We start from the raw sequence: 11061 nt of genomic DNA, 5'->3' as shown, positions 1-11061 counted from the left end.
CTAAAAGGTGAGCAGCAACGTAAGAAGCTAATGCGATTACCAAGGGCCTGAGTGAATAAAAAGGTGCCAGGTGTGTCTCCTTGGGGGAGAGCATTCAACAGACAGCGGAGCCACCACTGAAAAGACCTATTTTCATTCACCTTCTGGACCTTCTTCAGGTGGGGCCTACAGAGAAGGCCTCTGATGAAGATGGCAGGGGCTGGTCTGGATAAAATTTCGGACAATCTTATCGGCATGGATTTTTTTCTGATTGTCATCTCGCTCCTTGATCTCGATGAGGTTGGGAGTTTCAGTAAAAAACACAAACACTTCTCACATATTCTAACTACTATGGATGGATATATATATATATATATATATATATATATATATATATATATATATAAATAATGTTACACACATTCTATGCATTAATACTCATAAAGTTACCAGTACAGAAACAGAAACGTACAATACATAGAACAGTAAAAAATAAGCCTTTAAAATGTACAAACTTGGGATCCAAATGCACCATAGCTTTAAGGCAGGATCATGCCACTTTAAACAGTCATGGCTTCCCCCAAAGAATCCTGGGAAGTGTAGTCTTTCAGGGTGTTGAGAGTTTTAGGAGACCCCTTACTCCCCTCACTGAGTTACAATTCCCAGAGGTCCCTGGGAAATTGTTTTGGTTGTTAAACCACTCTGGGAATTGTAGCTCTCTAGGGGGAATAGGGGTGAACTGCCAACTCTCAGCACCCTTAACAAACTACAGTTCCCAGGATTCTTTGGGGGAAGCCATGATTCTTTGACTGTTTAAAGTGGCATGGTACTGCCTTAAAGGTATAATGCAGATGGGTGGGGTCTTGGTTTGTCCCTCTGGGGCAGGGGTTCTCAACCTGTGGGTCCCCAGATGTCATTGGACTACAACTCCCATCATCCCTGAGCTCTGGCCTTACTAGCTAGGGGTGTTGGGAGTTGTAGTTCAACAATATCTAGGGACCCACAGGTTGAGAAAGGCTGCTCTGGGGTTTCCATAGAGCCAGCAAACAAGCACAAGAAATCTCCAACTGTAACTAGATAATTAAGACTGTCCCTTTTACCAGCTGCCTAAATTCTGTGTTTCTGCAATACTACACTCTGCAGGATAGTTCTAGAGTAAATAATATTAGCTTCACATATCTTAAAGGTAAGATTTGTACTTTGATATGCAGGCCATCCCAGCGTACAGCTTACAAAACAGCATAGACCTTGGTTGCCTCCAAGTGCCAAGCCACCATTTTGCTTCAGGTTATTCCCAACCCGCCATCCCAAAACCACTGTTTTGTACTTGGCTGTGAATGTGGGGTGGGGAGGGAAGACTCAAGGATCAGGGCGGAGAAAAGACTAAAGCAGGGTTTCGCAAACTTGTGTCTCCAGCTGCTGTTGGACTACAACTCCCATCATCCCTAGCTAGCAGGACCAGTGGTTAGGGATCATGGGAACTGTAGTCCAACAACAGCTGGAGACACAAGTTTGTGAAACCCTGACCTACAGTTTCCCCCTTCTGCTCTAGACAAGGTGACACTCTATCTCCAAACTGGATTTGCTCTTGGTTAACACCTGCGCTGAGGTCTCGCTGAAAGCATTCTCAAACGCTGCAAGGACTGACGTCCTCAGCTTCTCCCTGAAGTCGTGCCCTACGAAGACATACAGGAAAGGGTTCAGGCAGCTGTTGACGTAGGCCAGACCTGAGGCCAAAGGTACCCCCACCACCAGAATGGTCTGCAGCCAGGGCGTTACTGTGGTGACTGACATCTCCAGGAAGGAGAAGACGTGATAGGGGAACCAGCAAATGAAGAAGGCCAAGACAACTGCCACCATGATCTTGAAGGGTCTGCCTGACCGTGTGAGGCGGCTGCCCTTCAGCCTGGCCGTGATGATGCCGTAACAGAACAAGATGATGGTGAACGGCACCAGGAACCCAACCACGAAGCGGGTCATCACCATGGCTCGGTGACGATCCTCTCCCAGCTTGGCAACCTCCTCCGAGTCCAGGTCATCCGACAAGGCAAAGTTGTTGTAGCAGTGGGTGGCATTCTCCTCGCCGGAGGAGCTCCCGGTGTCCCGGAAGAAAAAGTATGGGGAGCTGAGAGCCATGGCTGCTAACCAGATGCCCAACGCCACCATAGAAGCCAGCCGGGGCGTGCGGTAGTTATGGGCCCAGACGGGACAAGCCACAGAGACGCAGCGGTCCATGCTGATGACAGTGAGTAGGAAGACGCTGGCAAACATGTTGAGGAAGGCCACGGTGGTGTTGAGCTTGCACAGAGCCTTCCCGAAGGGCCAATGGAAGCCGAGGGCCATGTAGGCCACACTCAGCGGGAGGAAGAAAGTGAAGACAAAGTCGGCCAAGGCCAAGTTGAGGAACCAGACAGTGTTGACAGTCCTCTTCATGCGGAAGCCAGTGACAAAGATAACCAGGCCATTCCCTATCACCCCCAGCAGGAAGGCCACGCTGTAGAGCACCATGGAGAGCAGATGCATGGAGTCGCGGAGGCCGCTGTTGTCGTCAAAGTCAGGATAGTCCTCATAGTCTCCATAAAGGCTTTCTTGTGAGGTGGCATTGTCGGCCATTTTGGAGAAAGAGAACTTGAGCGAAATTGGGGTGAAGGGTGACCTGTGGGAAAAGGAACTATGGTTTGAAAGGCATGGAGTAACATTATACACATACTGTTTGTTGAATGAGTTGGGTTAAGAAAAAAAATGGCCAGGGCATAAGCACTTAAAACAAGGCTGGAGAATCTGTGGCACTCCAGGTCCAGTTGGACATGGATGCCCATCAGCCCCACCCACCATGCAAGGCACAGATTTCACACTCTTGACCTGAAATGATTTACTCAGGCTTGTAAATGCTAGCTGCTGACTGGGTTGTTTATAATGATCGACAATTACTTCCAGAGACTCGCACAAGGAAAATCCTTTCACCCCACCCTGTTAAGTCATTGATGACTCGTGTTGGCATATTTGTTTTACCCACAACACCATTTTCTGAGCCACTGCTATGGACTGCCGCCATATTTCTAGACTTTTTCAGCAGCCCTGAGGACTGGCAACTTGGGGGTTGCTTTTAAAAAGCCTACTGGCATCCTCAAGAAGCCAATTTTTCAATCAAGCATTAGACCATGTCCACATTTGCCCAGAATCCTGTAGGATATGCACTCTGCTTTATTACCTAACTTCTGAACAGGGATTGAAAATAAGGACAGAAACTACATACAACAGCCATGTGCAATTGGTCCTCAATGGGTTTTTATCTGCTTCTGCTTCTTTCTTTTTTTTACAAAATGCAGCCTCAGAGGAGGAACAGTTCTACATATTTGTTGGCAGCAAGATGCTGTAAGTGGCACCCCTCCCTGGACCTGCCCATTTCATTACTACTGCCCATTTATTTCACATCTCCTTTTAGGCAAAGCAAGTGGGAGCTAAGAAGGAAGAGAGGCATTCAATGTTACCTAATTTGTGGTTCTCAATATGATACACCAGCAGCAGCCAGCAGCGTGCCCTCCAGATATTGTTGGATGACAACTCTCATTCAGCCACAATCACCATGGTCACTTGTCAGTGATGACGGGCTTCGTATTACATTCAAAAATGTATTACAGTTGGGGAAATTGCTTGCAAAAACATGCATATTAGTCAAAATGTGTGAGTTTAGGACAAATCCACACGAAAACGCTGTTGAATTTTCATGAGGATTCTTTTTAAAAATCCAGAAATTGCTGCAGAAGAATGGTGAACTGAATTTAAGATTGGAAAAACGAGAGACTGAGTAACCTAAAAGGACAGGTCTGCCCTATCTCTAGGGGAGGCTGTTTCCCCTTCCATCACAGCTTCATGCTAAGAGGGGCACAGTCAACATGTCTCCACAGCAAGGCAGAGCAAGTCCTAGGGGCTCCAGGAGTTGGCAGCAACCCACTTCCTCGTTGGGTACCCCTTGTTGGGTACCCAAGAATCCTGACCCTGGACCAGAGCTGTCAAGCGTCCCTTATTTGGTGGGACAGTCCCTTTATCCCAGCGCCATGTCCCACTGCTGTCCCTTATTGATGAGGCTTCATTTGGCTGCTGGCTGGGCTTTCTGCCTTTGGCTCGGAGGGGCTCAGAAGTTGAACATACCTGCGCCCAGAAAATCCCTTATTTTGGCTGCTGGTCCCTTATTTTCAAATCTGTAAGTTGACAGCTATGCCCTGGACACTTGCTCTTCCCCAGAGGCTACAAACTCAAAATGGAAATCCTGCATCGGGTGGGGGGAGTGCTTTTAAACTCTTTCCACAGATGCCATTTTCCATTTTTTTAAAAGCCCACCTAAAAAAATGTTTTTGGCCCTGCAAGGAAAAGCTACAGGTTCCTAACACACTTACCATTTTCAGAACTGCTTTTTTCTATCTGCTCTTCCCGGTGTTTTGGATTTGTTCAAAAGCTAGAGGATTTGGCGCAGATCCCAGAGAAGGAAGATGAAAAATGCCACAAGCAGCTATACACCGTTTAGCCACTAAGTGGAAGTAGAGATTTAAACTAGCAGCAAGTTTCTCTCCAACTTCTGAGATCTGCAAGTGCTGCACACCTTCCTAGCATCTGCCTTGCACTTTCCAAAAAAGCTGGGTATCGTGCCGGAACCAGTTTCACTTTCAAAAGAAAGATCCATAGGGAGCTGTAATTTTGTAAAGGTGCTGGCAATTCTTTTCTCCAGAGTCCTAACCTTACAAGTCCTTGGGACTGAAATGAGATTGAAAGCAAGGCTTGTTTGTAATTGGATACACTCCTTTCACCTAAAGCTATGTTCTCTGACTGAACTCTTCCTCTAACCCATAGGTAGGCAGACTAAGGCCCGGGGGCCAAATCCGGCCCAATCGCCTTCTAAATCCGGCCCGCGGACGGTCCGGGAATCAGCGTGTTTTTACATGAGTAGAATGTGCCCTTTTATTTAAACTGCATCTCTGGGTTATTTGTGGGGCCTGCCTGGTGTTTTTACATGGGTAGAATGTGTGCTTTTATTTAAAATGCATCTCTGGGTTATTTGTGGGGCATAGGAATTCGTTCATTCCCCCCCCCTCAAAATATAGTCCGGCCCTCCACAAGGTCTGGGGACAGTGGACCGCCCCCCAGCTGAAAAAGTTTGCTGACCCCTGCTCTAACCTATGGATGGGGTAATGTTGGACTTACAGCTCCTATCAGCCCCAGTCAAAGTGGCAGAACAGGACAGGGCTCCTGTTCCTTTAATACTTGTGTCAATCGGGGAGCTTCAGCAAGTGTACCTCTGTAAGCACAACTCTTAAAGGTGCAGGAGCTGTGTCCCATTCATTTATTTCAGCTAAGGTTGGGCAAATTGATCAATTTCAGGTTTTTTGTTGTTTCCAAAATTCTGTTCTCCACATTTCACGAATTTCCATTTTCGAGGCGAAGGGGAACCCTCAGGAAAATTTGCCAACATTTTAGTGCGAATTTCTCCTAATACTGTACACACATTTGTACGCAATTTTGACTAACGCACGAACTTTTGCAAAGCAATTTCCCCCTCTCCAATATAATGCAGTACACTTTACCCCAATATATGCATCTTTGCAGACATTACTTGGTTGAAGAACTGCACTGCAGTTTTAGAGCTTTAGCGGGCACATGTGCTGCCCAGGAGTAATTTTTTTGTTGCCATAGCCACCCTTAGGTTGGTCTGGTTGCTATAAGTCTGGCTCTCAATCCAAAGCCCTTCCTTAAATGGGCTGACTGAGAAGTCAGTGATGGTGAAGCTGAAGTGGGGGGTGGAATACAAAAGCTACCTCGTCTCCGTCAATGGCTACATGAACATGCAGCTTGCAAATACAGAAGAATATATTGATGGTGCATTATCTGGACTCCTTGGTGAAGTTCTGATAAGGTGCGATAATGTCCTTTAAATAAGGGGAGGAGGAGGAGGAGGAGGAGGAGGAGGAGGAGGAGGAGGAGAAATGAGAGAATAACTATTTTGGGGGGAAGTTGTTGTTTTTTAACTGTAATAAGAAATTTAGTTGTCCGGTTTTGTTGGTTTGCTTTTCAAAGGTTTTGTCAATTAAATTTTTTTATGGCCAAAAAATAAGCATTGTCACTGAAGAAAAATTACCACTATGGAAGAAAAATAAACATATTATTTCTGACAGAAAAGAAAAGAAAAGAAAAGAGTATACATTTCAAAGGATGGCTGTGTTTCAGTTCGCTTATTGTTTCAGAATGTGCTAATTAGGTGGGTACACCTTTACATTTCAACTGAATCAAATTTTCTCCTCCACCCCTAGTTTCAACAGGGCTTGCTGAAAACTTCAATGTGCATAGATTTTCCTCTGGAAAAAAAGGACAAGAACAGCAGAGGAACACTCGGTTCAGAGCCACAGCCCCCAAAATATCATCTTTAGCCGCAGAAAAAGGATTTGTTTTGCACATGTCTTGCAGGACTTCACATTTCTTTTTCTTTCTTTCTTTTTTTGGTCTGTTAGCGCACCAGATGCCATGCAATTAGAAACTTTCCTTTGGCCAAGTCCAAAACTGCACTGCATCTGTCGTGGTTGGGGTGTTCTATGGATTGCATAGTCCAAGTGATCATTTTACGAGGTTCTCTCCAAATTTATTTTATTCATATGTTTATTTAAAATATTTTTAGGATGCCTTTCTGGGCAAATGCCTGCCCAAAGTGGCTTAAAGACAAAATCAACAACTGAGGAATAGAATAATAATAACACAAAAAGATGCCCTAGTTCTAGGTGTTGGAAGGTTTGAAGAACTGGTGGGTCAGAGAAAGTAGAGAGGGAAAAGAGGGAAAAGATGATCATGTAAGGGTTGTGAACATGGTGCCCACTGTAGAATCAAAGAACTACAGAGTTGGAAGGGACCACAGGGGACATCTAGTCCAACCCCTGCAATGCAGAAATATTTTGCCCAACATGGGGCTCGAACCCATAACCCTGAGATTAAGAGTCTCATGCTATACCAACTGAGCTATCCCATATGCTGGGGTTGGGTAGGGCAGATGTCACGGACTTCCATCATCCCTGATCATTGGCTGGGCAGGTTGGGGCTGATGGGAGTCACTGCCCAGAATCTTTGGAGGGTACTGGCAACCCCTGCTCTTATCCATCTATGTCCCTGGAAGAATGCTCATAGCTACAGGGTTGCACCATCAAGAAAAAGAAAGAAGCCAGCAAGTGTGGTTTGCCCTGCCCTGCCCTACAGAAACGAACAGAATTATAGCAGAGGCAGACAGAGTTAGGATGATCAAATATCCTTCATCATGACAGTCCTCTGTTGAAACCAGGCCAAGTCTGGTTCAAAGATACAGCACTGGGTTGTCCCCAACTGAGTTCTAATCAGAGGAGACCCTATGGAATGGATGGGCCTGTTCTTGTTTTTTTGTGGAGGGAGAGAAGGGAGGGAGGGGGCTTAATGAAATCTGCAATGCCAACTTCTTCCAATTTCAGCCAAACCCCACATCCGTTTGCCTTCTAAGAAGAGTTACAAAGGGGGCATGCACCACAAAACCTAAGGTGGGTTGACTTGCCCTGCTACCAATTGAATCCTCCTTCTCAGTCCCTTATTTGACCCAGAGCTATACGAGTAGCCTGAGCAAGATAAGGACGATGATTTCAAATGATTATCACCTTTCACCCTACAGGTCTGGAATAAAGGTAAAGGTAAAGGGACCCCTGCCCATTAGGTCCAGTCGTGGCCGACTCTGGGGTTGCGGCGCTCATCTCACTTCATTGGCCGAGGGAGCTGGCGTACAGCTTCAGGGTCATGTGACCAGCATGACTAAGCCGCTTCTGGCGAACCGGAGCAGTGCACGGAAATGCCGTTTACCTTCCCGCCGGAGTGGTACCTATTTATCTACTTGCACTCTGATGTGCTTTTGAACTGCTAGGTTGGCAGGAGCAGGGACCGAGCAACGGGAGCTCACTCTGTCGTGGGGATTCGAACCGCCGACCTTCTGATCGGCAAGTCCTAGGCTCTGTGGTTTAACCCACAGCACCACCCGCGTCAGGTCCGGAATGGATTGGAACAATTCTTAAATACAGTTAACTCATAACTGATGAACATTTTACTTGCATACATTCAGCTTTACACTCTTGGCAAACCAAAACAAAAAACAACATTAAAAAGGGGGTGGAAAGGGGCTGAATGTTCAGAGGGGCTGCTGCAAAGTATGCCCCATCGTGAGCCATCATCCCTCGAACTCCTGAGGTCAGTGGAATGTGAGCACCTTAAATTGGGCCCAGAAGAAAACTGGCAACCAAGGCACCTGTTTTGAAACAGCAGCTAGTCACTGCATTTTGGGCCACTTGAAGTTTCCAAGTAATCTTCAAGGGCAGCCCACATAGAGATTTGCGGCACCCCAAGCCTGAGCAGCTTGAATAAGGGACTCTGGAACTTCAAGACTCTCATGCAGCACTGGGGTGAATAAGAAACTGGGAACGAGGAGCCAATACTAGCCTCACAGGGCAAAATGATGGGGACGTGCAAAGCGGTTTGGCAATCACAATTCGATTATGGTGATTGCGCCACATTATGGCACTCAAAATTGGGAGGCATGTCAATAACGCTAAGTGCGTATGTTATGCTTTAATTTCCCCCCACAGATTTTTTTTAATTTTAGAGTAGATTTTTTTAAAAAAGCATGCATTCTGCTTCCACAAAGCAAACCTACATTTATTTTGCATTCAAAAAAATTACAGGCAAACAGCATCAATAATAGACATCCGACTTATTACAGGCGCAGCTTGGGAAATGCAACTGTGCCAGCCCCTAGAACAGAGATGGGGAAGCTGTTCCACACACACCCCAGACATTTTTGGACTGCATCCCCCATCATCCCTGACCATACTGGCTGCAACTGATTGGAGTCCAATAACACATGAAAGGTCACAGCTTCCGCACTCCTGCACTAGAATCTCAGGCTATGGCCAGGAAGATCTGGGTTTAGGGTTGCATGAATCTCACTGGGGGACCCTGACTTGGTCAACTTGCACTTTCAGCCAAACCTCCCTTGCAGGGTTGTTGTGAAGGTAATAAGGGAGGGAGCTGTGTCCTGCCAACTTGCAGTGCCCCCACAGACCACAGACTGCCCTCAAGTCAGATTCCACTTCCCTGCCTTCTTAGGTCAAGGTCAAGGGACCCCTGACCATTAAGTCATTTATTTATTCCGGGTCATGTGGCCAGCATGACTGAGCTGCTTCTGGTGAACCAGAGCAGCACACAGAAACGTCGTTTACCTTCCCGCCAGAGCGGTACCTATTTGTCTACTTGCACTTTGAGTGCTTTTGAATTGCTAGGTTGGCAGGAGCAGGGACCGAGCAATGGGAGCTCACCCCGTCGTGGGGATTCGAACCACCAACCTTCTGACTGGCAAGCCCTAGGCTCTGTGGTTTAGACCACAGTGCCACCCGCATCCCTGCCTTCTTATCTACACCCAATCCAGGGGGTGGCATTGCCGGCCAGCTTCCTCCCCCTTAGCCTCAGTGTTGTCCAGTGTTTTGCAACTCAGCATGGAAGAGGATGGAGATGAAAAGTAGAATTAATTGGCTCCACCAGCCATTAGCTCTGGCTCCACCTACTGTTAGGCTTCTGTTTCCAGCCCTACCATTCTCCAGTGCACACCACCCACCACTGCATGATGCAATGAGATGGAAGGAACAAACAAACAAACAAAGGAGGTGCAATAACAATCTATAAACTTCCTGAATGGGTGTTCAAACCCTACATACCACCCCACCAACGATTCTACCGAAGGGAAATTATATCAGCCTTACCTTTGAGCCCTTATCTCCCTAAATCTTTCTGCTTTTCTCACCTTCCTGGCCTCTGTACCTCTGGTTCTGGAGCTCTTCGGGGACCTTCTGTCTGTCTCTGAGCTCTCTGAGAGCCGCTGGTCCCTTGCAGGCTAGAGAGACTCACAGGTTGGGTGTGTGCATTCCTAGGGAGATGGAGAGTCCGGACGTGTGGCTTGAGGGATCGTCCATTACCCGCAAACCATTGCTCAATCACATTACTTTGGCAGCCTGCAGAGAGCTGGCACTGGGATTGCAGCAGGGGCAGGCTTAACCCTTTAACCCCTGGGCTAAACAACGGCTCGGCGCAGCACTGAGGTTCCTCACAGCCCACCTCAAACATACCATGCCGGTATTGGGAAAGTCTCGGCACTCCAGAACAGGAGCTAGTATTATATCAATCATCCAGCCCAGTTAATTGCTTCCAGAGGGTGAGGTGAGCTAGAGGTCATAGCCCATACCTAGCACAAAGATCCCTTCCCAAACGATCACCTTTCAGGCAGAGGTCCCAGAGTAAAACTCAGACTTGTTTGGTTGGGAGAGCTCCATTCTCAACTTCAGCTTGCAAAAACAGAGTAAATTTCAAAAGTAAAAAAAATAAAAGCAGTGTTAGGGTTATTGAATGGATTTTCATATGTACTGGATTGATCTCAAGGAGTTTGCTTGTGCATGTTAGAACTTCCTCTGTGTCAAAGTTTGGCATGGCTTAGTTTCAACTTAAAAAAAGGTATGTGTTATATACTAAGCTTGGATCCTAGAACAATAGGCAAGTAGGATCCTAGAATGAAACAACTGATTGGCTTGCAGGAAAACACCAATCAGGCTCTAGGAGGAAGTTAATCAGCCTATTAGGCTGGTAGGATCCTAGAATGCAACAACTGATTGGCCTGCAGGAAAAGACCAATCAGGCTCCAGGAGGGAAGCAGAATCAGCCAATCAGACGGGACTCATTGTGTAAATGATGTATATAAAAGCCTGAGGTTTGAGGGGCAATTCAATCACTGTTTTACAACCTGCAATAAAGAGCATGAAATCACTACAGGACTTCAAGTATATTTCAGTGTGTGTCCCACCGAAGGAGGGAGGTAGACCAGGGCAACAGACAGTTCTTGTGGGGGGGTTCTAGAGATGATGACTCATGCTTCTTCTTCCCAGAAGGTCCTGGCACAAACTGATCCTGCACATCACCTAACAGAATACCTGCTATCCATGCTCACATTCTGCCTTGAAGGCACTTACCAGTTACTGGCTCAGGCGTTAT

At 46.7% G+C, this 11061-nt stretch overlaps 1 protein-coding gene and 1 pseudogene across 2 annotated transcripts; one reads left to right on the top strand and one right to left on the bottom strand.

The window, feature by feature from the left end:
• Positions 1–382: 382 nt before the first annotated feature.
• LOC128418459 (chemerin-like receptor 1) lies at positions 383–10168 on the bottom strand. Of its 2 annotated transcripts, none has more exons than XM_053398159.1 (2): positions 9824–10168; positions 383–2635 (listed from the first exon to the last, which is right to left on the bottom strand). In XM_053398159.1, exons 1-2 carry the CDS (start codon positions 10141–10143, stop codon positions 1528–1530), a joined length of 1428 nt encoding a protein of 475 aa, XP_053254134.1. In that variant the 5' UTR covers positions 10144–10168; the 3' UTR covers positions 383–1527. The 2 variants fall into 2 exon arrangements, with proteins under 2 accessions (XP_053254134.1, XP_053254135.1); XM_053398160.1 differs by having other exon boundaries at positions 9783–9915.
• Positions 5154–5908, top strand: LOC128418796 (small nuclear ribonucleoprotein F-like; annotated as a pseudogene).
• Positions 10169–11061: the final 893 nt, after the last annotated feature.

Source organism: Podarcis raffonei, chromosome 8 (genome assembly GCF_027172205.1).
Source record: "Podarcis raffonei isolate rPodRaf1 chromosome 8, rPodRaf1.pri, whole genome shotgun sequence".
In the NCBI taxonomy this organism is placed as follows: Eukaryota; Metazoa; Chordata; class Lepidosauria; order Squamata; family Lacertidae; genus Podarcis; species Podarcis raffonei.
Note: the sequence above shows the minus strand (reverse complement) of the source record. Positions and strands in the feature narration are given on the sequence as shown.